The sequence below is a fragment of the Pteronotus mesoamericanus genome, unplaced genomic scaffold (genome assembly GCF_021234165.1).
Source record: "Pteronotus mesoamericanus isolate MK-2021 breed Mesoamerican mustached bat unplaced genomic scaffold, CSHL_Meso_final contig_46, whole genome shotgun sequence".
NCBI classification, from domain to species: Eukaryota; Metazoa; Chordata; class Mammalia; order Chiroptera; family Mormoopidae; genus Pteronotus; species Pteronotus mesoamericanus.
In genome coordinates, this window is record NW_026555170.1 from 8,790,824 (window position 1) to 8,816,575 (window position 25,752).

General features: G+C 36.2%; 1 protein-coding gene across 1 annotated transcript in view; it reads left to right on the forward strand.

Annotated features, from left to right (window-relative positions):
- The window catches only part of NUBPL (NUBP iron-sulfur cluster assembly factor, mitochondrial), a 245,613-nt gene that overhangs the window by 212,792 nt on the left and 7,069 nt on the right, over positions 1 to 25,752 (forward strand). Inside the window, exons 8-10 of the mRNA XM_054577918.1 lie at positions 4,922 to 5,007; positions 21,443 to 21,563; positions 24,779 to 24,861. Coding sequence (XP_054433893.1) covers positions 4,922 to 5,007; positions 21,443 to 21,563; positions 24,779 to 24,861 — 290 coding nt within the window. The remainder of the gene's footprint in view (positions 1 to 4,921; positions 5,008 to 21,442; positions 21,564 to 24,778; positions 24,862 to 25,752) is intronic.

Genomic DNA, 25,752 nt, shown 5'->3' on the forward strand with positions numbered 1-25,752 from the left:
AGTTTACTCTATAGACTGCTTTGGGTAGTATGGACATTTTAATGATGTTAATTCTTCCTATCGTGAACATGATATGTGCTTTCACTTATTTGTATCTTCTTCAATTTCTTTCTTCAGTGATTATAATTTTCTGAGTATGGGTCTTTTACATCCTTGGTTAGGTTTATTCCCAGGTATTTTATTCTTTTAGTAGCAGTTGTGAATTGATTGTTTTCTTAATTTCCCTTTCTATTAATTCGTTATTTGGCATATAAAAATGTAACTGATTTCTGGATGTTAGTTTTGTATCCTGCTACTTTGCTGAATTCATTTATCAGCTCTAGTAATTTCTTGGTGGAATCTTTGGGGTTTTCTGTGTACAGTATAATGTCATCTGCAAATAATGACAGTTTTACTTATTCCTTTCCAACTTGGATGTTCTTTATTCCTTCTTCTTTTCTTATTGCTGTGGTTAGGACTCGAGTACTATGTTGAATAAGAGAGGTGAAAGCAGACATCCCTATCTTGTTCCCAATCATAAGGGGAATGCTTGTAGTCTTTGTCCATTGAGTATGATGTTGACAGTGGATGTGTCAAAAATGGCCTGTATTATGTTTTAAGTGTGTTCCCTCTAACCTCACTTTGCTGGGAGTTTTTGTCATAAATGGGTGCTGGATTTTATCAAATGTTTTTTCTATATATATGGATATGATCATGTGGCATTTATCCTTCATTTTATTTATGTGGTGAATCACATTTATTGATTTCAGAATACTGTACCAACCTTGCATTCCTGGAATAAATCCCACTTAATCATGGTGTATGATCTTTTTGATGCATTGCTGTATTTGGTTTGCTAATATTTTCTTGAGGATTTTATCGTGTATGTTCATCAGAGATATTGGCCTGTAATTTTCTTTCTTTGTAATGTCTTTATGTGGTTTTGGAATGAGGATAATGCCGGCCTTATAAAATGAGGAGAGGAGCCTTTCCTTCTCATGAATTTTATAAAATACTTTGAGGAGGGGTGTGTGTTCTTCTCAGAATGTTTGGTAAAATTCACCTGTGAAGCCATCCTGTCCAGGGCTTTTGTTTGTTGGGAGTTTTTTGATTACTGCTTCAATTTCACTAGGTGTAGTCTGTCTATTCAGATTTTCTGTTTCTTCCTGATTTAATTTTGGGAGATTGTATGTGTCTAGGAATTTACCCATTTTATCTAGGTTGTTGTTCATAATATTTTCTTGCAATCCTTTGTATTTCTTTGGTGTCAACTGTTGCGTCTCCTCTTTCATTTCTGATTTTATTTATTTGGGCCCTCTCTCTTTCTTGATGAGTCTAGTTAAAGATTTATCAATCTTGTTTCTTTTTTCAAAGAACCAGCTCTTGGATTCGTTGCATTTTTGTATCCTTTTTTAGTCTCTATTTCATTTATTTCTGCTCTAATATTTATTACATCTTTCCTTTTACACACTTTGTGCTTTGTTGTTCTTTTTCAAGTTCCTTTAAGTGTGAAGCTAGATTGTTTATTTGAGCTTTTTCTGTTTTTTTTTTTCTTTTTTTGAAATAGGCCTGTAATTCTATAAATTTCCCTCTTAGCATTGCTTTCCCAGTGTCCCACAGATTTTGGATTGTTTTGTCCTCATTTCCATTTGTTTCAAGGCATCTTTTGATTTCTTCCTTGATCTCGTTGTTGACCCATTCATTGTTTAATAATGTGTTATTCAGCTTCCATGTCTTTGAGTGTTTTCCAGTGTTCTTGTGATTGATTTCTAGTTTGATAGCATTGTGGTCAGAGAAGATGTTTGATATGATTTCAGTCTTCCTAAATTTATTGTGACTTGTTTTCTGTCCTATCATGTGGTCTATCCTAGAGAACATTCCATGTGCACTTGAAAAGAATGTATATCTACTGCTTTGTGGTGAAATGCTCTAAAGATATCAATTAAATCCATCTGATATAGTGTGTCATTTAAGGCTGTTGTCTCCTTGATAAGGGCAAGATGACTTGGGAGGAGCAGCCTAGCCAGAGACCCCCTCCCAGGTTAACTGTTAATCATTGCTTATCTGCTTCTGTAGCCCGTTTTCACATCCCTTCCCCCGCCTGGGGTAGCACATCAATCTCCCACCTAAATGCTAATCCCTTCCGCCCATCCATTTCCCGCCGGAATGCTAGGGCTTATAAACCCCTATCTAACCCCGATTCGGGGCTCAGAATTTGGAGACTGCCTCCTCTGAGCCCGCGCGTGTGAATAAAGGCTTACTCCGTTCCCTGAATCGTGTCTTGAGTCTGGCTTTCCGTAACATCCTTTTTGATTTTTTGTCTAGAAGATCTATCCATTGAAGTCAGTGGGCTGTGGAAATCCCCTTCTATGACTATTTCTGTCGATCTCTCCCTTTATATCTATCCAGATTTGCCTCACATGTTAGTAGCTCCTATGCTGGGTGCATAAATGTTTACTAGGGTTATATCTCCTTTTGGATTGTTCCCTTTACCATTATGTAGTGTCCTTTGTCTGTTACTATAGCCTTGGTTTTAAAGTCTGTCTTTTCAGATATAAGTACTGCTACCCCAGCTTTCTTTTCCTTTCCATTTGCATGAAATATCTTTTCCATCCCTTTACTTTTTGTTTGTGTGTATCTTTTGATCTGAGATGAGTCTCTTGGAGGCAGCATATGTATGGGTCTTGTTTTCTTATCTATTCAGCTACCTATATATTTGGGTTGGAGCAGTTAAGGCATTTACATTTAAGGTGAATATTGATGGGTATGTATTTATTGCTATTTTATTGTTATACTATTTCTTTTGTTTTTTTTTTTCTTTCCTTTCCTTCCTCTTTTTCTTTATCTTCTTAAAGCAATCCTTTTAACTTTTGTTTGCACTACTGGTTTAGTGTTAACAGAACTCCTTTAGCTTTTTCTTGTCTGGGAAGCTCTTTCTTTCTCTTTTAATTTTAAATGATAGCCTTACTGGGTAATGTAGCCTTGGTTGTAGGCCCTTGCTTTTCATCACCTTGAATATTTTACGCCACTCCCTTCTGACTTGAAATGTTTCTGTTGAGTAATTGGATGACAGTCTAACTCGTGCTCCCTTGTATGTAACTATCTGCTTTTCTCTTATGGCTTTTAAGATTCACTCCTTATCTTTGAGTCTTGTCATTTTAATTATGATGTGTCTCAGTGCAGGCCTCTTTGGGTCCAACTTGTTTGGGACTCTCTAAGATTCCTGGACTTGTGTTTCTTTTTCCTTCACCAATTTAGGGAAGTTTTTGGTCATTATTTCTTCAAATAGGTTCTTGATCTCTTGCTCACTCTCTTCTCCTTCTGGTATTCCCATGATGCAGATGTTATTAAGCTTCATATTGGCCAAAATGTTTCTTAGGCTCTCCTTAGTTTTTTTAAATTCTTTTTTCTTTTTGCTGCTCTGCTTGGGTGTTTTTTTCTACCTTGTTTTCTAAATCAGTGATTCAGTCCTCTGCTTTATCTAACCTACTGTTTATTCCTTCTGGTGTATTATTTATTTCAGATCTGCAATTTTAATTTCGGACTCATCCTTTTTTTATGGTTTCTATGTCTTTTTTCATGCTGTTGAGTATCCTTATAATCACTCTCAACTATCTGATGAATTGCTTTCCTCCATTTCATCTAGTTTTTCTTTTGAAGAATACCCATGTTCTTTCGTTTGAGGTCTATTTCTTTGTCTTCCCATTTTGGCTACTGCTTTGTATTTTTCACCTTAGTTGTTAAGCTGATCAGCTGCTAAGCTGCTAAGATGACTGGTTGTTAAACTATATTCAAGCTATAATCAGCAACCTGGCTTAAGCAACACAAGGTGGGCATATTAATTCCTGAGGGCAGGGCTATAGTGTCCCCTCAGGCTGGTGCCATATGGGGAGAAATGCTCTGCTTGCGAGAGTTGTCCCCTGCAGTATAGGAATGACTCAGCACAGGCATCCTGGTAGCTGTTCATTCAGTTCTCTCCCCAGAACCACCGACCCCAAACTCTCCTCAAGAGTCTCTAGTCTACTCTGCCCTCCCTCTGCCAGAGCCCAGGGTAAAAGGCTGCAAATGAAATTTTGTTCATTAGCCCTTGACGAGGTTCTCTGCGTCTGCAGCCATCTTTCCCTAGCAGACAGAAACCCTGATTTTTTTTTCACAGCTGGATGTTTCTTGGGTTCCTTTTGGGCCCTCGTGCTATGGGCTGGGGAGCCCAGCTTGGGGTTTAGACCCCACACTTCTCAGAGGGGCCCCCTGCCACTGAAATGTCCATCTAAAACTTCAGCTGCTGCCCATGGGAGCCCAGCCAATTCTCTTGTGCCTCCTCTGCACTGCCTACCAGTCTCATTGTGATGAAGTGTTTTCTTCTGGCTTTGGTTATAAGGCTTCTCTCCAGCTAGTATTCAGTTGGTTTTTCAGGATAATTTCTTTACAATTGAGTTGTAATTCCAGATTGGTCCTGGGAGGTAAGTGTAGCTTTCACTCACTCCTCTTCCATCTTGGATCTGAATTAGTTATTTTGTTTTTATTCCTTCTTTAGAACTCTGTAACACCATAGGACACCTCTGTTATAATGCTTAGCATGTTGTGTTGTAATCCTTAATTTTTTGATCTTCCTAAGTAGACTACTAGGTTTTTTAAAGTAAGCCAGGATGTACATCTTCCAAATAGCATATTGTCTGAGTGGGAAGGAGATTCTGATGATATATCTGTGATCTTGAATCATGGTCAGTCAGTTGTAATTTTAGAAGTGAGGAGTCAAATATAGGCGAGAGCAAGGTAGATATTTCCTCATCTTTCCCATTCATATATGTAAAATTTATACATATTACATAAATAGTTAATGTAGTAGACTCTTTTAGTATGTAAGCAATATAATTTTGGAAGTAATCCATAAATAATGAAATGACAGCATTATTTTGCTCTCCTTCTGTTTTCTTTTCGTCAGGTGCTGTGATTGTCTCCACGCCCCAGGACATTGCATTGATGGATGCACACAAGGGCGCTGAGATGTTTCGAAAAGTTCATGTGCCTGTAAGTATTTATGCTTCACTATTGTACAATTACAACACACTTCTAACTGAAGAAGCAAGTCATTAAGAAATACAATCCAAGTTTTAATTTAGTTCTGTGCAAAAGTCTGTATGAAAACCCTACTTCATCTTATGGTTACTTTAAACACACACATTTAGGTGCAAACATATATACACATTTTATATACCAAGGTTGTGGGTTCGATCTCCCATCAGGGTACATACAAGATGCAACCGATGAAAACATGAATAAGTGAAACAACAAATCGATGTCTCTTGTCCATCTCTCGCTCTCTCTTCCTCTCTCCCTCTTTTCCTTTCTCTCTCTCTCTCTAAAATCAATATATAAAACTGTTTAAAAAGAAGTGTTTTAAAATATCCTTCCAATATCAGCTTTCTGAACAAGTACTACCTCTCAAATACAGTTCTCACTGACCAACACCCCCCCATAAATAAATAAATAAATAAATAAATAACAAGGGTATTTGAGGAAATTATTAGGTATATACACTTGAATAGATAACCAGTGGGAACACAGGTGGAAAAGATGTCATATTTCCTTCTGTCTCCTACAATTTAACTCCTTTGTAGTTCACCATCTTATAAATGGTATCGAAGGATTTCTATACAACATGGCAAAAGAGAACAAATTAAAAATATTGATATAATGAAAATAAGGCAAAGAACAACTAAAATCAAATGGAGTCAGAAATGAAATCTATAAACAAATTGCATGCCATTAAGGGACTTAAATACATGTTAGAAGTATGCCATTAATTTTCTATCAGCCAGAGGGAAAGAAAGATGTGAGAATATTGTAAAATTGTCCATTTCGATGAGGTTAAAAAAAGAGGTTGATGTTCAAGAGAAGCAGAGCTGAGACTAGAGAGGTGGAAGCCTACTCTAGATTCCCAGAAAAAAGAAACCCTATAGACATAAACACAGTCTCATTACCTTCTTGACCTTAAGTAGAAGCTCTTCTTTCTAGTGTGCCACAGTAAAAGCAAGTGGACTTGTGCAAGTGGACAGTTTATAATAAGCATTTCAAAACAAAGCCAATATGATACTTTCATCTATATGGCTCTCTAGTGGCCTTGCTTAATTCAGAGATAGATTTTAGAGTTTATAGAGCAGAGCTTTTTAGACTTCAGCCTGTGGATTAACTTCAGGGGTCTCATTATTCTCTCTCCTCCCCTCCTACCCTCCCAACTGTATGTTTACTTTGTCTTTGTTTTATTAAAGTTTAATTAAATTATGCAATGAGACTATGATATGGAATAAGATCTAGGGATGTAGTGGAATGAATAGACTCTCTGGGGAACTTTCATAGATGTTTTTCTCTCAGGAGAGCTTCTGAGAAGTACAAAATAGAGCAGTGGAATTGAGATGATCCTTTCTGACAATTGCCTTTCCTCTCTTGCCAATTAGTGCAGAGCTGTCTGCACTTGTTACGAGCCATGGGTGGAGCTCTGGGTTGACATGCTTTTAGGAAATTGAGGAGCCTGATAAGGATAATGCCTGTCTGCTTACCTTCTAGGTGATCTGAGGGTGTTTTCACTAGCAGTGCTAAAATTGTGGTCAGAAAGTGTTTCAGGGACAGCTTTTACATGTGAATAAATGAATGATGAAACCCACAAGATGCTGTTCTATGTTGTGAATTGTAGCTTGGAAAAATTATAAAGCAATGGTAACCAAATGCCCACCTAGGACAGAAAACTGCCTCAGTGAAGCACTTAGTTTGAGCAATGTGACTTCCTATTATGCCCTCTGAGACAAACTGATAGAAGTAATGCCCCCAGATAACTAAATAATGTGACTTCTATGGGATTTTAAAATATAAATCAGCAGAGAGTTAGAGAGAGGGCTATCTACCAAAAATTACGAGACCAAATAATCTATAGCCCTTCTTTTTTGCAGAAATTAAATACCAGGGCCAGTGGTCTGTTACTGCCACTTCAAGGTCAGAATAACAGCCATGCTATCAGTGTATAAGTGAATGCTTGATTTCTCATTCTTTAAGATAAGGGTGGAGGCTTATGTCCAACTTACTCCAAAGCATCAGGAAATCTGTGAGGGGAGTTTTCAAAAGAGCAGAAGCAAGATCTTTTTGTTATTTTCCCTGGTAAATTATCAGTATGTATAACAAGAGACTGTTTCGATTGGTGCTGTCACTTTAGGCAATGATGGCTATGGGACAGGTCCTCCGTGCACTTTGCTAGTTGGCAGTCTAAATGGCCGTTGTTGCCAAAGTCAGCAAATATAACTTTTGGTCCTTAAGTTATTTTTACTTACCCGAAGCATCTGACACTGCCCTTGCAAGTGAAGAGGCAAATAATCTCCTAATTGTTCTGACAGTCTTCTCTAGACATAGGACAGAAAGTGGGACAGAGAATCCTTATGGAACATAGCAGTGGGGAAAAGGGGTAGATGGTCACTAAGTCCAGGTTAGGCAATTGCTAAGTAAGTGGCACTAAAGGATAAAAGTTGAGGATATCAGCAAGGAAATAGCATGAGGAATGACTCCCAAGGGAAGGACCTCAGGCTGCATAAGGTTCACAGGACTCGTGCAGGATTAGGTAGGAAATGTAAGAGTTGTTTGTGATCAGAAAGTTAACGTTGGAGTTTAAGTTTCAGAATTGGAGCAATTCTGGATCCTGAGAACATCCACGGGTTGGTCACGGATATGTAGGGCTGAAGTGGAATGGAAATGAAAGTCTTTGGAAATGCATAATCCCTCAAAGTTGGCTTTTTTTGACATTGTCCTATATCTTCCTTGTATAGCTCTTTTTTCACCCCTGTATTTTAATTATTCGCCCTATAAATAGAAAAAAATTTAAAAGAATGTAGAGTGTCTTAATTATCTCCTAAATCTTCAGAACAAAATAGGTGCTCAGTAATTTTGCGATTGAGAATGAGAACTTTCCAGCAACGAGCTCTGTAAGCAGTTGAACGACATGGTACAGCCACACTGTGTAAGGAATCCCAGCTATGAATGTGCGGTGGACTTGCTAACCTCAGGTCCTTCTGGCACTTAGGAACCTTGGAGTCTAAGTAATGGTAAAGCATTTGAAATTAGAAAGTGTTCCACAAATGCCAAGGAGAAATGTTATGTCTTGTTTATACCACTTTATTCCATCTTTCCTGGTTGTTAGTTTTGCTATTTTTATTCCTTTTGAAGTACATTAGTTACCATGGAAACAATGGCATCATCTGAATTCATTGGTATGGACAGAATTTAGTAATATCTACAAGGACATTTTGAAGTTAATTTAAATGGTTTGTTAAAACTCAAGGCTCAGATACGGGAGGGAGAAGAGACGAACTATTAAATTCGCTTTTCTCGGCCTGAATGATATCAACTCTGCCAAATCCTTGAGTATCTCAGTATTTGTAGACAGTTTTTTAAAAATAATAAAAATGTTCAATCTTACACATGTGTAATTGTGAGTACATTGTATGTTGTGTCATTCTCACCCATTTTTGTTGCCTTCCTTTACTTGGGAGGCCCAGGCACCTCAATTTGAAATCAACTTTTAGAGTCAAAGAGATTTCACTTAGGTAATCTCCTTCCTTCTTAGGTAATCTCCTCCCCCGCTCCTGGAAAGTATATTAAAGTATATTTCCTTTTATTCCATCTGTATATAAGGGATCACTTAGCTGATTTTAATTCAAGAAATAGTTATTTGTTCTATAAATACATATTTACCGATAGTGCTTTCTCTAAGCCAAGTACTCTGATGAGCTCCATTAGTGATTTTTTAAAAATGAGGAGGATGAAGCCTTTTCCTTCAAGTACCTTCTCATCCTGCAGACTGACTTCATCTTGGTGCAAAGGCCCTAAATTCTGAGGGACATGAGAATACTTTCTTCTCTGGGCTGTCAAGGAGCTCTATCATGGAAAAGTCGTAATTTTTTTCATGGCCTTATAATTTTGTACATGTTGGTTCCTCACCTGGTAAGCCATTGTCAGCTTGGGAACTCATACTCATTTTTCAAATCCCTGCTCAGGCATTACTTCTAGGAAGTGTTTTCCAAAATGCCAGATAAGGTTAATAATTCTTTCCCTGAACTACTTGAACATCTATCTAGTTTGACTCATCTCACTACAGGTTTCCCTGTCTGTCTCCACTACAGAATGTGAGTTCCTGGAGGGCAAGAAAACATGCCTTAAATATCTTTAAATGCTCAGTTACCTGGCATGTAGCGAGCATATGATAAATTCTTATACTGACATTTGACCTGGGATATATTGCTGTCCACAATCTGCCATTCCCTTAATGCCCTGGTAACGGGCCTCTCTGCCTCGCATTCTCTCTACCAGAACCAAATTGGCTGTCGCCGCCTCTTTATGATTTCCAAACAGTTTCTCTCCGTACTGCCCTCAGCATGCTGTTTCCCACCTAAGAAATCTTTTCCCTCACTTCTTACCTGGTAGCCCTTTTTATCCTTTGGCACTTAGATTAAACATCTTTTTCTTTGGGAGACTTGCGCTGGCCCTGTTAGCTAAGTAAGGTCTTTCTAGTATGTGATCCAATAACACTCTATTTCCCCATTGTAACCATTTCAGATTTGTTAGTGCTTTCACATTTATAGCGCCATACTTACTGTCAGCTCTGTGAATGCAGGGACCTCTTACGTTCCCCTATACCTAGAATATATAGTTGCTCACTAAATATGTACTGGATGAATGAGTGAGTGAAATTTTTGTAGGCGTATCAGGGGATAAGGGAGGACAGAATTCAATCTAAAAAGAATCAGGAAACCATAGTTGTGTTCAGTCAGTTTATCTATAGTTGAAGTAATATGTTTGGGTATGTGTATGTTAGGCTCAGGTTCGGTTGAGACAAACACTGGAGTAGGCTAGGAATTTGTACTTTCTTCTTCAGATTTTTAGAGGAGTCCATAAAGAATGTTGGATAGCAAATAGACAAAATTAGAATAGAGCTTTAAAATGATTCTATCTACTGGGGATTAATAGAAAAGATAGGAGCCAGGAGAGTGTGAAGATGGTGAGGAAGCATTTTCGGTAGTCAAAGTTATTCACACTGCAGGTTGTAACCTACCATGAGTCATGAAATCAATGCAGTGAGAGATATAGCCCAAGTTTTAAAACAGTATCAGGGTAAATTGCTCTTAGGAAGAAAAAGTATTATTTTTACAAAGATTTGCTCTCAACTATAAACATATGTATGTGTGTGTTTATATTGGATCAAAATGTAAAACATTTCTCTTACCATAAGACAGTTTTAATAAATTGGAAAAACGCTGGTGTAGGTGATAGGCAGTGAGGGTCTGATCTAGAATAATAGCGATGAAAACGGAAAGGGGAATAAATGTAATTGACATTTCAAAGGAAGGATGGACAGGCTTGACAATTGATTATATAGGGGAAGGTGGTTAGGAAAGAAAAAAAGCCAAAAATGAAAGGGATTGTGAATTATACTGCCCTTAATAAATCTTCCAGGGGCTGTGTTTTTCTTTTTCTTTTTTCTTTTTTTTTTAATCAGGCTAACAGTGAACTAGAAATTAGAGGTTAGATTACCAGTCACAAATCCTTGCCCTTATTCTCTGAGGGTTGTGATTTAAAACTGTTTGGCAAGGAGGAGAATGGTAGAGAAAATAATTTGGTGTTGGCCTTCTTGATACTATTTACATAACAAGATACGATACATGTGACCATCTCTTCTCACAAAACCAGATTTATTATTTACTTGTATATTTGTAGCCTCTTATACACAGATTTTTTTTATCACTTGAAGAGCTGTATTCTTTAAGTGTATAACCTTTTTCAGTTGTAAATTAAATTACTTTAGAAATTTTAGTATAATTTTTATGCAGTAGGGTACCGCTTACAGAAGCATTTTTACTTAATAGTAAAGAGGGGTAACCTAAGGAGTCTGAATATTGGAGTTCAAATCCCAGATCTGTCACTTTATAGTTGTATGACCTGAACAAGTTACTTAATCTGTGATTCAGTGTTCTCATTCAATATGGGAATTGTGGTAGTATTTCCCTCAGAGAGTTGATGTGAGAAATAAACGAGGTAATGCACATAGTGGATTTAGTACAGTGTTTGGCTAACTCTAAATACTCAAGGATAATATAACACCATATGATTAATGCTTATTATAACTACTTTTAGAATATTATTATGAAACAGATTTATAAACCACAGGTGTTTATGTATTTGACCTAGGTATTGTGACAAGTCTGTTTATTTAGTAATAGGAATTTTAACAAAAATTTTTTTAAAAATTAGATGGTGTTTTTGAGATTTCCTTATTCCTTTAGTATATTTGTTGAGCCTAAATTTTTCACTTCATACAGATTTATTAAGTTGCTAAAGTTTAATATTTAAAATTCTGCATTATTTAAAGTATGCATTATTTAACGTAGACTAATTGCTATTACAAATGGACCTCAAAATATATAGTGATGCAAAGGAAGGGAAGGGGCAAGTCAAGGAACCTAGAGCAAGGACTCATGGACAAAACCAAAGTGGGGAAGGATTGAAGGAGGGAGAAGGGAGAGGGGGCAGGGGAAAGTGGTTGGGGGAAGGCAGAGACAAATGTATTTGGAAAAATAAATTAATTTAAAAAAAGAAAGAAAAACAAAAAGACCTCAAAATATAGTGATGCAAGTGCAATAGTTTATTTCTTGCACATGTGACAGTACTAGTAGATGACGAGGTGAGCAGAGTGGCCTTCTTCCATAAAATCACTTAGGTTGTTGGATCCTCTGACATCTGAAAATGTGACTTCTAAGGTCAACCTTGGGACCATCTTCAACTGAGCCAAGCAGCACAGAAAGATAGCACAGTGGCGTTGTACATGGTAGGTTTTTATGGACTAGGCCTGGTGGTGATGCACATACTTCTACTCACATTCCACTAAAACTCAGTCACACGACCACACATCATGATTTTCAGGGAACCCGAGAAATGAGGACTAGCTATGTGCTGAGGAAGGTGAGACCATGGGTTGTTGACTGGGCAACAAATACAGGCAGGGGCCAATGTGGGTTTACAGTTGTTTGTATGGAAAATAACACAATAATTAATGGGTAATACAAGAAGAAACTCTATTTTTACATACTCACAACTGTAAACCTACTTTTTCCAACCTTGTGTATTAAAACCTAATGCTGTTCACTCAACTATTTTTCCCTTATAATAATTCTGAAAAATCTATAACTATTTCAGCCTTGCAGATAGTTATTTTATAAAAGAGTTAGAAATTTTGCTTTTCTTGTGGTTTACTTTTCCTGCTGGCTAAACACAAAAAGCAAAGAAACAAAAAAATCATACTGTAGTCTTGAACTTTTTAGCATTATGTGTAGGGGTTAATGATTATATTGTCTTCCAAGAAAAATTAGGTAATCTCAGAACCTAAAATAGATGATTCTTATCAATGTTTTCTTTCCATTTTTTATTTGTATTACCAAAGACTCTACAAGTTGCTCTTAGTGATGAGGATCAGAATTGTGATTTATTATTTTTCTGGCAGAGTAACCATTTATTGCGGTAGGTTATCTATTTGGACCAAGAGTTCTGCACTTTCACCCTCGAGTGCTTTCATAACTCATGTGTTTGATATTGGTCTTGGAGCTTTCTTAGCATCCAGTCTGTCTGTTGTACCCCCAGTCATATTTTATTTAATACCTCAAGCATACCTGCCTTAAAAATGATTTAGGAATGGGTAATCTTACATGAAGTTAGAGGCAGGTGACACATCCTGGAGCATTAGTTTTTCCTCATGATCATCAAGTAGTCTCACTGGATTCTCTGAGAAGTTGCATACTTCCAGTGTATTTAAAGAACCTTTCATTATTGGCTTGGAAGGCTTTGTAAAATACTGTTTCAGTTTTTTCCAGGAATACATATTAACTAGTTTGCACATGACATACTACATGTGGCTTTCTTCTTCACAATTGGGTAATTTTTCCATTTAAAAAAATTAACTTTTCTTTAGTGATAACCTTTATAAGACTGGGTAGTTAGCATTCTTCATCTCAGTCATGGTTACATCTCAGAGACTGAAGATGTATGCTTTAAACTAGAATGTTGTTCTGTGTGATTTACATGAATTAAACTAATCTAACCTTCACAACAAGCCTGCGAATTAGACAACATTATTTTTCCCATTTTGCAGACAAGGGAACTGTAGTATAATACAGAGATTAAATAACTCCCTTAAGATTAAATAACTCATCTATCTGTTTAGGGGGCCATGGGGATCCTATTGTAAGCAGTCTGCTACCTAGAGCCCACATTCTTAATTGCCATTTCTGTGGATTATCTGGAGTTGAAGTTTAGTGATATGGATATTGTGGAATGTCACAAGATGAGAGAATCCAGGGAACAAGTGGAGTCTCCAGTAAATTTGATTACCATTGGGGTTCTGATTTTAAAGGTGGACAGCGAATACAGGAAATTGGTGGCTTGAAAATGAAGCGTTAAGGGCCCCCAGGTTCTGTTGACAGTCAAGGGAGGTTTAATGAGAGTGTCAGAGGGAAGAGGAGTTCCATGGCTGGGAGAAGGGGATGAATTCTAAGTCTCGACTGTATCAGTGAGTAGTGAAGATGGTTCAAGTTGGGCCTTCCCTTATAAACTGTGCTCTTAATTACTATATTAAACCTGCCACTAAGCTGTATTGACCATCAATTGTCAGGCCACCTAGTTCCATAAACAGAATCCTCTAGTTCATTTACTTGTCATCTTGTTTGGTGACTTCCACATACAAACCAGTGGCCCAGCTAGTTTCAGTTTTGGCTCTGTTATTTACGAATTTGGGACCTTGAACAAATAATCTAGCTTCAGTGTTTTGTGACCCACCAATAGGTCATTGTGATAGTTAAATGAAGTTATATATACAGTGCTTAGCATAGACTTTAGCACATAGTACTAAGGTAGCTCTGAATGTTATTGTTATAATGGTTGATTGTAGAGATGATTATAAATCCTCATTTTAGAATTCAAGGCATAGAGAAGTTGGGTTGTGCCTTGCAGACCCAGAGCTAGTTACTTGGTTCCTGAGGAGCAACAAAGCAAGCCTCGCCATTAACTGCCCTTCCTGTGCCAGACTACTTCTTCTCAAAGAGAAGACAAGAACACCATCTCATTTTTTTAAATTGTAAAACCTATATACATGATTCAAGGATTATACCAAAAGTTGGTTCAAGGCTAATGGAGAACTGAAAAGCATTTCTATTTCAGTTATTATTCATTCTCTATTTAACAGTGAGTTTTTCCTCTTCATTTTTTCTTAAATCATAGCTTTTAATCTCTGTGACAGGTTCCAACCAGCAAGAATTTAACCTGATTGTAACCTTGAGAAATTGGATTATAGAGTAGCCTGAAAATCTTGCTTATTTCTTACCTGAATCTGGGTCTCAAATACCAAGAAAAAGTTAACATTGGGGACTTTTGAGCCTGCTTAATTTAGTACATTTAGGGACAAAGCCAGTATTTCAGAGCACTGTTGATATTTCAAGAATCAATTTTTATAACGTTAATAAGAAGTACTTTTCTGAATCAGTGATGGATTGGAATAACATAAGAATAACATATAAAAAGTTTGTAGTGCCTGATGTTGGGGAGTCATGTAGCATTTACTTTCTTTCCGTAAAACTAGCTGAGGTAAAAAGAAAAAAGGATCTTCTACTTTGATGAGATACTAGAAACTTATAGAGCATGTTTTCTGATGTTTCTGCTGCTAAATGATACACACAATTTCTCTAAGCACAAACAGCTTAAAACATATTCACATGATCTAAGACTTTTACAAAGCATGTTTTCTGATGTTTCTGCTGCTAAATGATACATACAATATCTATAAGCACAAACAGCTTAAAACATATGTTCACATGATGTAAGACTTTTACAAGATGGCTGTAGGGGGTGGTCATGTGTATATGGATTCTTAAAGAGAAGAATTTTTATCAACAAAATTCTAATATGGGTAGTCTAACGTTCTTTCTTATTGTATTAGCCACCCCTGTTTGAAAGACGTCAGTTATAGAGAACTACTCTTAAATGAAATAGAGCAGTGTTTTCTGACCTTTTTAGTGCTCAAAGCTTTCTGTTAAATGTTCTCCCAACTAACCCCATATTTTGAAAAAGTCATCTGCCACATAGTCTGCATACCTTACTAATAAGTAATTTTTTTCCTCTTTTTAAACAGTGTGTGTTTGTCTGCATGTGTGACCGTTGTATGAGGTTCTGAACAGGAGATAATCCACACGAGTGTTAAAAATACTAGGAATTCTTAAAATACAATAAAAAAACACAATCAATAGAAAAAATAGACAAGAGACCTAAACAGACATTTTACAGAGGAGAATATACAAATGACCAAAAAACATGTAAAAATATGCTCAATTTCAATTATAATTATGTCCATGCAAATGAAAACCATAGAGCAAGGAGACCTGGGCACAAAGTCAGGAAGAGTGAAGGCAAACGGGAGTGCACCTGCCCCTCTGCATCTTTCACCACCTCTAACCAAAGGAAACGTTTAGAGTGTCACGCCTAAGGCTTCACCTCCACCTTCCAAATCTCATGCCACTTTATTTTTGGTGAACTTTAACCACGTAATTAAAGTTCACCAAAAGCCATGTAGTTCCCAGTATAAACAGAATGACACTTGAACAGTCCAGCACAATGAGATTTGACAACACACTCACCATATTTGCTAAAATGAAAGACAACTGATGGCATCAGATGTTGGTGAACTTGTAGCATAACTGGAACTCTCCTACATTGCCGGCAGGAGTGTAAATTGGTAGAACTTTATTGTGGAAAACTTGGGCATTTTTTACTAAAGTTAAAAATATGTAACTTAATACCAGACAAAAAATACATGTATAAAAACATAGAAGGGGAGGGAGGTTTATGATAATGGAAAAAATATAATAAAGATAGAAAATAATTAAAAAAATAAAAACAAAAAAATTCAGAGCAGCATTATTTATAATAGCCAAAACCTGGAGACAACAACAATGACCCAATAAGAGAATGAATAGCTGTGATAGAGTCGTCATAGACTCTTAGGTCTTAATGAAAATAAACCATAGATATGCATGGTTTAGCTAGATGAATCACACAGACAAGAAAGAATATATTGTATGATCACATTCATATCAAGTTCACCAGACAAAATTAATTTATGGTGTTAGAAATCAGGCTAGCTAGCTTATACTTTTAGGAACATGTTTTGGACAGTATACAAGGATACTTCTAGGATGCTGGTGATGCTTTATTTCTTTACAGCATTATGATAACATGGGTGTATTTTATGATAGGTCCATTTAGACATACACTTAAGATGTATACTTTTTTTGTGTGTATAAGGTTAAATAATTTGTAAACTTGAAAAATTATTGAGATATTTTACATCCTTTTACTTGTGCTAAGTCTTTGATGTCCAGTGTGTATTTTACACTTGTGGCACATCTCAATTCAGACTATCCATGTTTGTGGTGCTCAGATATGACGAGTGGCTACCTTACTAAACCGTGCAGGTCTAGAACCCTACTATTTCGTTTCAGAGCTTCTCTAGAGTTGAACTTTTATTTCAGGTCTTTACTTGGAGCATCAGGCGGAAAGAAAAGGGGATTGTTACTCACAAGGACTTTGTTTACTGCTACTTCACTGTTTTTACAGAATCTTTCCTACTTAAAGCAGATGGTTTTGTATGCAGGTTTAGAAGATTCCCAATAAACCATAATTTTGGTTATTTGCTCTTATTGCTTTATTGGCCATTCTTTATATGACTACCCCTTTTTAAAAGCAAACATTTTATTGAAGTATGATATACATAGAAGGGCACAAATTATAAGTGTATAGTTCAATGAATTTTTACCAAGTGAACATACCTATTGTTTGTATTCAAGAAATAGAACATTAACAGTACTCCAGAAGCTCCTGCTTTGTGCCACTTCCCAGTTGCTTCCCCCAAAATAGAACCCAAGTTAGAACATGTAACCCCGAAGATTGGTTGTGCCCTGTTAGGGATTACAGGTATATACTTTTGTGTGACTTATTTTGCCTCAAATTGTATTTGAGAGATTCACACGTACTGTTGATTATAGCTCTAGTTTTTTAATTCACATTGCTCCACCATTGATGGACATTTGGGAAGTCTTTTCTATGAGGGTAATTAGTGCTGTTTTGAACATATTTGTGTATGACTTTGTTGAATGTTATGTTCATGTTTCTGTTAATATATAACTGAGAGTGAAATTACTGTGACAGAGCGTAAACATATTAGTTTAGGTAGTTAATTACCAAAGAGTTTTCCAAAATGGTTGTACCAGTTTACACTCAACTGAAACTATGAGTGCAATTGTTCCTGTCCTCACCAGCAATTGGTATCTTTTGCTTTTTTGTTTGTTTTTGTTGTTTTAGTCATAACATTTATTCTAATCAGGTCTTAAGCATAAATATATGGTACCTCACTGTGGTTCTAATTTGCATTTCTCTGCTGATAAGTGAAGTTAACACTTTTTCTCATGTTTGTTGGTCTTTGGATATCTTCTTTTACAGAGTGCCTGTTAAGTCTCTTGCCCATTTCTCTATTGTATTACCTGATAGGTAATTTTTTTCTTATTGACTTGTAGGAATTCTTTATATATTTTGGATAAAAGCCCCTTGTCATGTATGTGTATTATAGATATCATTGCCTTTTCTATATCTTGTGTTTTCATTCTCTTATGTCTTCTGATTAAGTTGTCAATTTTAATGTCCAATTTGACAAAAAAAATTTCATTTACATAGAATGCTTAGGTGTGTCCTGCTCAAAAAGTATTTTCCTATATAACATTCTCCTGTTTTCTTCTAAAAGCGTTATTGTTTTACCTTTCACATTTAACTCTATAATCCTTCTGGAATTAATTTTTATGTATAGTGTGACATACATAAATTGGTGACGTTCATGTATGAGTCCACACTCTCTGCTATGTTCTGTTACAACCTTTTAAAAGCAAATTGGTATATGTGTAGGAAGTTCTTAAGATGAGGGTATTCTAGAGTTAAGTGGAATTAGTTTATCCAAGATAACCTAGGAAGCAGTATTAGGGCATTTATCCTTAAACTAGATGTTATGTATTACCAGTAATAGAACCAAGTGTAGTTGTCAAACCTCTGAAGTTCAAACATACAGAGGATTATCTCCAGATTTTTTTTACTCTACTTCCTTATCAGTAAATGATGCTTGAGCATATATTTACTTATTATTAATAAATTACATATCTCTACATAATATATACATATTATTGCACTAATATGTTATGTTCATTATGAAACATAGCAAAATTGGAATGAAAAGGGAAATAATTAAAGCAGAAATTGAAATTTTAATATTTTCTTCTTATACCCCTTTGTCAGCCAAGATGAGCTGGGTTGTGTGTGCTAACAATTCTGAGATTTCAGTAGATGAAAACACCAGTTTATTTCTTTCTTGTTAGTTGTCTGTCATGGCTTGGCTTCAACCTTCCTTTGCACTGTTCTTACTCTGGCACCTAGACTGATAGAATAGCCACTTTAGGAAGCTTGCTGACCCCCGGCCAACAGGGAAAGAGTATGGGGATTAGCACTTAAGAGCTTCTCTGCCTAGATGCAGCACGTGTCACTTCTGCTCACCTTTCATTATCCGAACAAGTTACATGTCCTCACCTAATTGCAAAGAAGAAAAATCCTAACCTTATACCCAGGAGGAGAACTGGAATATTTTAGACAGCACCAAAAACTGTCACCTTTGAAAAGACTGATTTCAGAGAATACAGTCCTGGATTTGTGTTCGACTCAGAAAATAAATACACAAAGACACGTCCTTTTAGTTTTTCCAACCCATGTTTTAAAACCCTGCTGTCCTGAGAAACGAGTCTACTACCACTACAGTTCTCTCTTGCTTAAAATCTCCTTAAAGGCTTCACTTTGCACTCGTGTGACCCAGACACTGAACACGGCTCACAGTCCCTGCCTCTCAAGCCTCATCTCGTGACATTCACACCGAACCTCGACCATGCCGACGTTTCAGGTCTTTGGAGGAACTGTGTCCCTGCTTCTGTCTTAAATGTCTTCCTACCTTTCTTCTTGTTTTTACTTGCTTAGTCTTTAACTTTTCAGTCAAATATTTCCTCAAGGAAATCCTCTGTGACTCCCAGGGTGGACAGAATCTTCTCTTTTCTACAGTCTCATAATACTCTGCTTCCAGAGAACTTGTTTTATTTTTTAAAGTAGATTTTTGCACTATTATTTGTTCAATCTGTTTCTTCAATTAGTGTGCAAGCTCCAAGCAGGCAAATATCAAGTCTGTTTTACTCACCACTCTATGCTGCTGCTTCTGTTTAGCCAGTTACTGGTGTATAAAAGGTATCATTAAATACTGAGTTTGGTTATAGTTTTATGTTTGTAACAGTTACGTAGTCTCTATAAAGAACATGTCTTAGACATTTCTGCAGTCCTTAGAGAACAATTCGATGCTGATAAGTTAATCACACAAACTGCAAATAAACTGTTGCTCCAAGTCTCTGTGTCTTGGAAAGTCTAAGAAGATTCTAGAGTAGGAATGCTTTTCCCATTCTCTCTGGCTTGGAATAACCCTCACCTAGATTTTCACATTATTTAAGCGTTTTTTCCTATTCCCATTACTTGAGTGATATTTTTATGTTTAAGTTGAAAGCCCTGTAGTCAGGGGATACATCACATTTAATGTAAATGGTAGTAAAACTGCCCAAGCAATGAGTGTATTATTTAGACATAGTGAACAAACAAATAAGTTATGTGATATTAAGGTGTGGGGGGTTTTTTTGTTTGTTTTTTGTTTTTTTAGCTTCTGGAGATGCTATGAATGGCCAAAACACAGTGTGATTTATTTTTGTGTTACGTTGCATCAGCAAAAGGCCATATATTAGAGGCTTGGAAAATGCTTACCACATATTTATGTCCCTCACTATTTGTCTTCATTTACCTGTGCTGTGGGAAACTCTAGTCTTTCAGTCTTTTCTGTTTTTCTTTTCAGAAAGAATAACAAATTTGATCACTTTCTTGTCTATATGTTTCATTGTGGACTCTAGGTGCTATTCTTCATTTAAAATGCAAATGTTTAATAGAGATATCTCCTATAATGATAATCTTATAGGTGGAATCGATAGGATGATATAGAGCTTGTTATTGTAAGCCTCTGATAGTTATGTACCCAATTTCTATTCTGGAAGAGAACCACTGCTTCCCATCGATACGAAGTGGGATTAAAAGGAACATGAGTAAGGATTGTATTTGCAGAGCCTGTCTATTTATCAACAAATGTTTATAAAGTTATCTACTTTGTGCCAGAAGCAGGGGGAACTCAGAAAGAGATGGACACTTTCTATAAGGCTTTAAATTTTTGTTTCAAATGATAACATTCTGATAAGAACTGAGTTCCACTCTTTTGCTAGTTCTGTCAATTTCCTGACCTATAGAATGGGGATGATAAAATACTCATCATAAAGTTCTTGTGAGAAGTAAATAAAATTGTGCATTTAAAGCACTTATCCAGTGCCTCACATAAAATAAGCACTCAGTACATATTAGCTGTTCTTTACCATAAGGCTTTGTCCACAGTTAGTCTCTTAACTACTTATTTTCCTGTGTTTTGCGTATTTTTTCCATGTTGCCATCACAATTAAATTTCTGAAACACAGATCTGATTGTGTAACAACACCTTTTCAATACCATCTTCTCAAATTTAAAAAACTTTTGTCGTTTTCCGTTGTCTCAAGAAGAAAATCTTATATGTATGGAAGGCATTTAACATCTTGCCATGTGACCCTGACCTTTCTTACCAGAGCAGCTTCTGCCTTAGCCCCCAGCTAGGCTGCAGCCTGGATAGGCCATACAAGTTATGTTCCACTGACGTGTGCTCTTCTTCTGCCTAGAATTCCTGCTACAGGCCTCAGCCCCACTTTTCACGCTCAACCTGAACAAACAATTCTCTATGGCAACTCAGAGATTCCTCTTATTCTTCCCAGACAAAATTTTTTTAATTTTAATTTATTGATTTGAGAGAGAGGGAGAGAGAGGAAAAGGGTGGGGTTGGGGAGAGAGATCAGTATCAATTTGTTGTTTCACTTGTTGATTCTTGTGTGTGCCCTGACCGGGGATCAAACATACAACCTTGGCGTATCGGGATGATGCTCTAACCAACTAAGCTACCTGGCCAGGGCTCCAGATATAATATTTTGATCCATGTCACTTATATCTCTTTAATATTTATCATGTTATTAAAAGTAATTACATGTGTCTTGCTCTCCCACTGGCTTGTGAGTTCCTTGAGAGCAGAGACCATCATTTCTTCATCGCTCTATCAGTAGAGCCAGCAGGCACACAGTTGAGAAATAAATGGGTTGAGAGTTGGTTTGATTTTGTTTTGATTTCAATGTTTTTATCATTCTAGGTTCTGGGCCTTGTTCAAAATATGAGTGTTTTCCAGTGTCCAAAATGTAAACACAGAACTCATATTTTTGGTGCTGATGGTGCAAGGAAACTAGCACAGGCCCTTGATCTGGATGTTCTAGGTAAGACCATGGAATAGTCTTTTGCAAAGGAGATGGTAGAAGGGAAAATAGGAATCAGGTGTGGTGATGAAGAAGCTCAGGAAATACTGAATTTCTTTCAGCTTTGTGTTTTAAATTAAGTACAGTGCAGTTCTATGTGCTAACCTTTCTTTGGCTTTTATATTTCATTAGCGGATGGCTTTTTAAAAGAAGATTTGTTCTGCCAATTTTGATGCCTTCTGCTATTGATAAAAGCTGCTTATAACTTGAATTTGAGAACAGAATTTTGAGGTCTGAAGCCCATATTTTAAGCAATGGTCATCAGTTTGTTTGCAAAGTTGGAAACACATCTCTCAGTATAAACAGTATAGATGAAAATACCTGTTCATTATGTTGTAGCAGCCTTTGGAAATGTCACTTCTCAGTGCAAATGGAAAAATGCTTTCCTGATCACTTCTGAATTTGTCAGTTCTTCTGCTCTAGAAAGACAATATTTTCTGTTTTCTGTAATCTTTGCTATGTCTATTGAATATGACACCTGATTTGCATTGTATGCACTGTTCATGTTACTTGAATTGAAGAGTTAATTAGTGTTAGGAGGAGAAGTGAAATCATGTGCTAAGTGAACAAAACAGATTTTGGATAAAACATGGTTTTTAAAAAATCCACAAGCAACTTAATAAACTTTTTAGGAAACATGCCTTGATATTCTACTTACTGAATGAGTTTTTATTCTGGGGAAGGCAGATGTTAGATGCTGAGTAAGGGAGCCATAGAGTGAATTATTAGTTTTAGGTAGTTAGCAATTAAGGTCCCTTAGAAATCAAGGAATTTCAAAACATTCTCTATTATAATTACATTTCTAAAAGTTGGTGTTAAATTGTTATTATGCATTTGTACTGTAGCAACAACCACAATACCAGGTGCAACTAATCATATATTTTGATACATTGCTATAATTATACTCACTAATTATATTCTGCAACTGTTTTTCATTTAACTAACCTAGAAAGTTCAATTTCTTAAATCTGCATAATAACATAACAGTGACATTCACTGATGTACTAAAGTAAATGTGTAATTATAATGGCATTATTGAATTATGTTGGCTATAATAATTCTCTAATTTATAAATGTGTGTGCGATTTTGTAAGTAATTGGTTTAGAATTAAAACATATCTTCTAGAGAAAAAAATCTCACATGTGGAAGTTACTTTTTAACTAACAGCTCACAAATGTATAGTTACCCTAAAAAAATATCAGCAACATTGATTACTGATCACAAGAACGGAATAGCACTCTACAGACTGCTGCATCTAATAGTGTTATGGGAAAAATAATTCAGGGCACATCTCCTTTTAGTGCAATCCTGGGGGCTCAGAGGAAACTCCCATGAACTGAACTGGAGCAGGAGCTCCAATATTGAAGAGGTTGAAATTGGAAATTAGGAACTGATATGAAAGAAAGAGCTCTCACAGCTATGGCTTCCTGGCTGGCTGGGTGCCTCAGTTTATTTCATTCATTGGTCTGTGTTTTAAATTTGGTAAAATGGCTCTTCAGAACTTCATCCATATTTATCTATAGGGACAGTTTTATGCATGGTAATTAAGGTCTTGGATCATCTCACAGAGACCCCTTAACTTGTATCTCTAAAATATGCCCTGCTTTCCTGCAGACCTAGCCCATCAAAGATACTTTTCAAGGCCAGGCTGCACCTCACTGCCCATGCCTTTACTCTCCTTTTTATCCTTTGTATACAGCTCTTAGCCCTTTACTGCTCTCACTATGCCATCTATTTTCTAACAAGGTTTTCCTCTTTTTTGGTCTATGCTTCTGAGCTGATGGTAGGATTGTGAATCTCTGGAGGGGCAAAAATGATGTCAATAGGTGACTACATAAAGGGGAAGATTTTACTTTTATATTTCCCATTACTATAAGGGCAGTTCATAAATCAAGAGAAAAAACTTTATGGGTTTCTAAGTCTTTTCTATAACATATTCCCCTGCCCTCCCCTGTGACAGCTTCCTACAGTCTTAAGTTGTTCTGTAGAATAGACATCAAGTTTACTGAAAAGGTAATCTTTAAAAGGTTACTGAAATATTCATGGATTTTGTCATTTGGCTATTGAACATTTAAGAAAGACTTAAAGAGTTGGGTAAAATTTCACAATTTGCTGACAGAACATAAAATATCTGTTCCTCCATGTACTTCATAATATAAATTGTAGTAGTTTTGTAATTTTGTAACATATACTTCTGCATTATTTACATTGCGTGGCATGGTGCTGAATGACTTATTTTATAAAACATGCATACACACATGTTTCAATAACCTTTTCATGGACTTGGAGTGGTTCTAAGAATGCTGAGGACCTTAAGTCAACTCTTCTACTTAAGACTCCATTTACTGCATTTTAAATCTCAGCCTTTTTGAAAGGCTTTATTTGTGATGATGTGGTGGAAAGACAGAGTCAATTGGATGATGAATCAGAGCATTTTCCCCTAAATTATACTACCTGATAATAATATATCATCAGGAAAGCCTTTCAGACCTCAAGTCTGTATATTGGAGATTCTTATATACATCCTAAGATCTCATCAGACTCGCTAGTAATAATGCTATAAAGATTAATATACAATAAAAGTTATCCTTTCTGATAAAGAAGCAGAAAGTAGAGATAACAGTTCTGGCCTACTTTTCAGTAGTTCTCTTGGTTACTCATCTGCCAGCATGAGGAGGATTATATTGTTGTACTTTTTTGTGTTTTTTTTTTTGTTTTGTTTTACTACTTTGCCTCTCCATCTTTTCCTCTTCAGTTTCCTCTTATTATGTGGTATCATATGTCTTTATCAGGTATTACAAGTAAAAATAATTTACAAATGTCTTCCAAGCCATTTCCTGCTAGAAGATCTCCAGCAAAGAATAAATCAGAGGCCTTTTCGCATGAGGGGCTGCCACATAGTTTGTATGTATGTATGTGTGTGTGTGTGTGTGTGTGTGTGTGTGTGTGTGTGTGTGTGTATTACTGCACAACCCTCAAATGGAATATTTTGCTCCTAATTTTCATTTAAAATTTCTTTTTTTCAGAGATTTAGCTATTTTAGGATAGTCATAACTCAAGTTGATTCGAATCAATTTGGTTTAGTTATTTTTTCTTTCTGAGGTTCAAATAGAGAAATTCCAACTGCCAATATAAACTTTTGTCGTGCTAATGGATATCTGGTGGGCTCTTTTAGGAGACATTCCCTTACATCTTAATATACGGGAAGCTTCAGATACAGGCCAGCCAATTGTATTTTCACAGCCTGAAAGTGATGAGGTAAGTGATCATTTTAAATCTGCATAATAACATAACAGAGTGACATTCACTGATGTACTAAAGTAAATGTGTAATTATAATGGCATTATTGAATTACGTTGGCTATAATAATTCTCTAATTTATAAATGTGTGTGTGATTTTGTAAGTAATTGATTTAGAATTAAAACATATCTTCTAGAGAAAAAATCTCACATATGGAAGTTACTTTTTAACTAACAGCTCACAAATATATAGTTACCCTAAAAAAATATCAGCAACATTGATTACTGATCACAAGAACGGAATAGTGCTATACAGACTGGATATATACTTTTTTCCAGGATATATACTTTTTGATACATAGAAAGAAGGTTGGGAAGATCAAGTTTATCTATTTGCAATGTATGTATTAAAGATTGGTTAACTTATCCAAAGCATTTTTAGGTACTATTTATTTATTTGTTTGTTTATTTATATTGTTGACATTATTATAAATGTCCCCTATTTTCCCCCCTCTTTCCCCACCTTCACTCAGCCTTTCCCTCCTCCTTCCCTCCCACCTTCACCACACCGTTGTCTGTGTCCATGGGATATGCAGTATGTTCTTTGCCTGATCTCTTCACCTTCTTTCACCAGTTCCCCTCCCCTGCTCCAACATCTGTCATTTTGTTACTATTGTATATTGTAGGCATACCAGTGCTGGCTCTGAGTTATCAGCTGAACAGGTTCACCTACAAAGAATCATCTTCTAACCAGTTTTCTTATGAAGAACACGAGCAGTGAGAGTTTGTAGAATTCTTGTCTTGATGGCTATCAATATCTGTCTGCCCAAAGTTATTAGGAACCTCCATTCTCGAACTTAATTTGTTCTGGAAAAACTGTTAGAGAAGTGATTTGTTTGAAAACCAAAT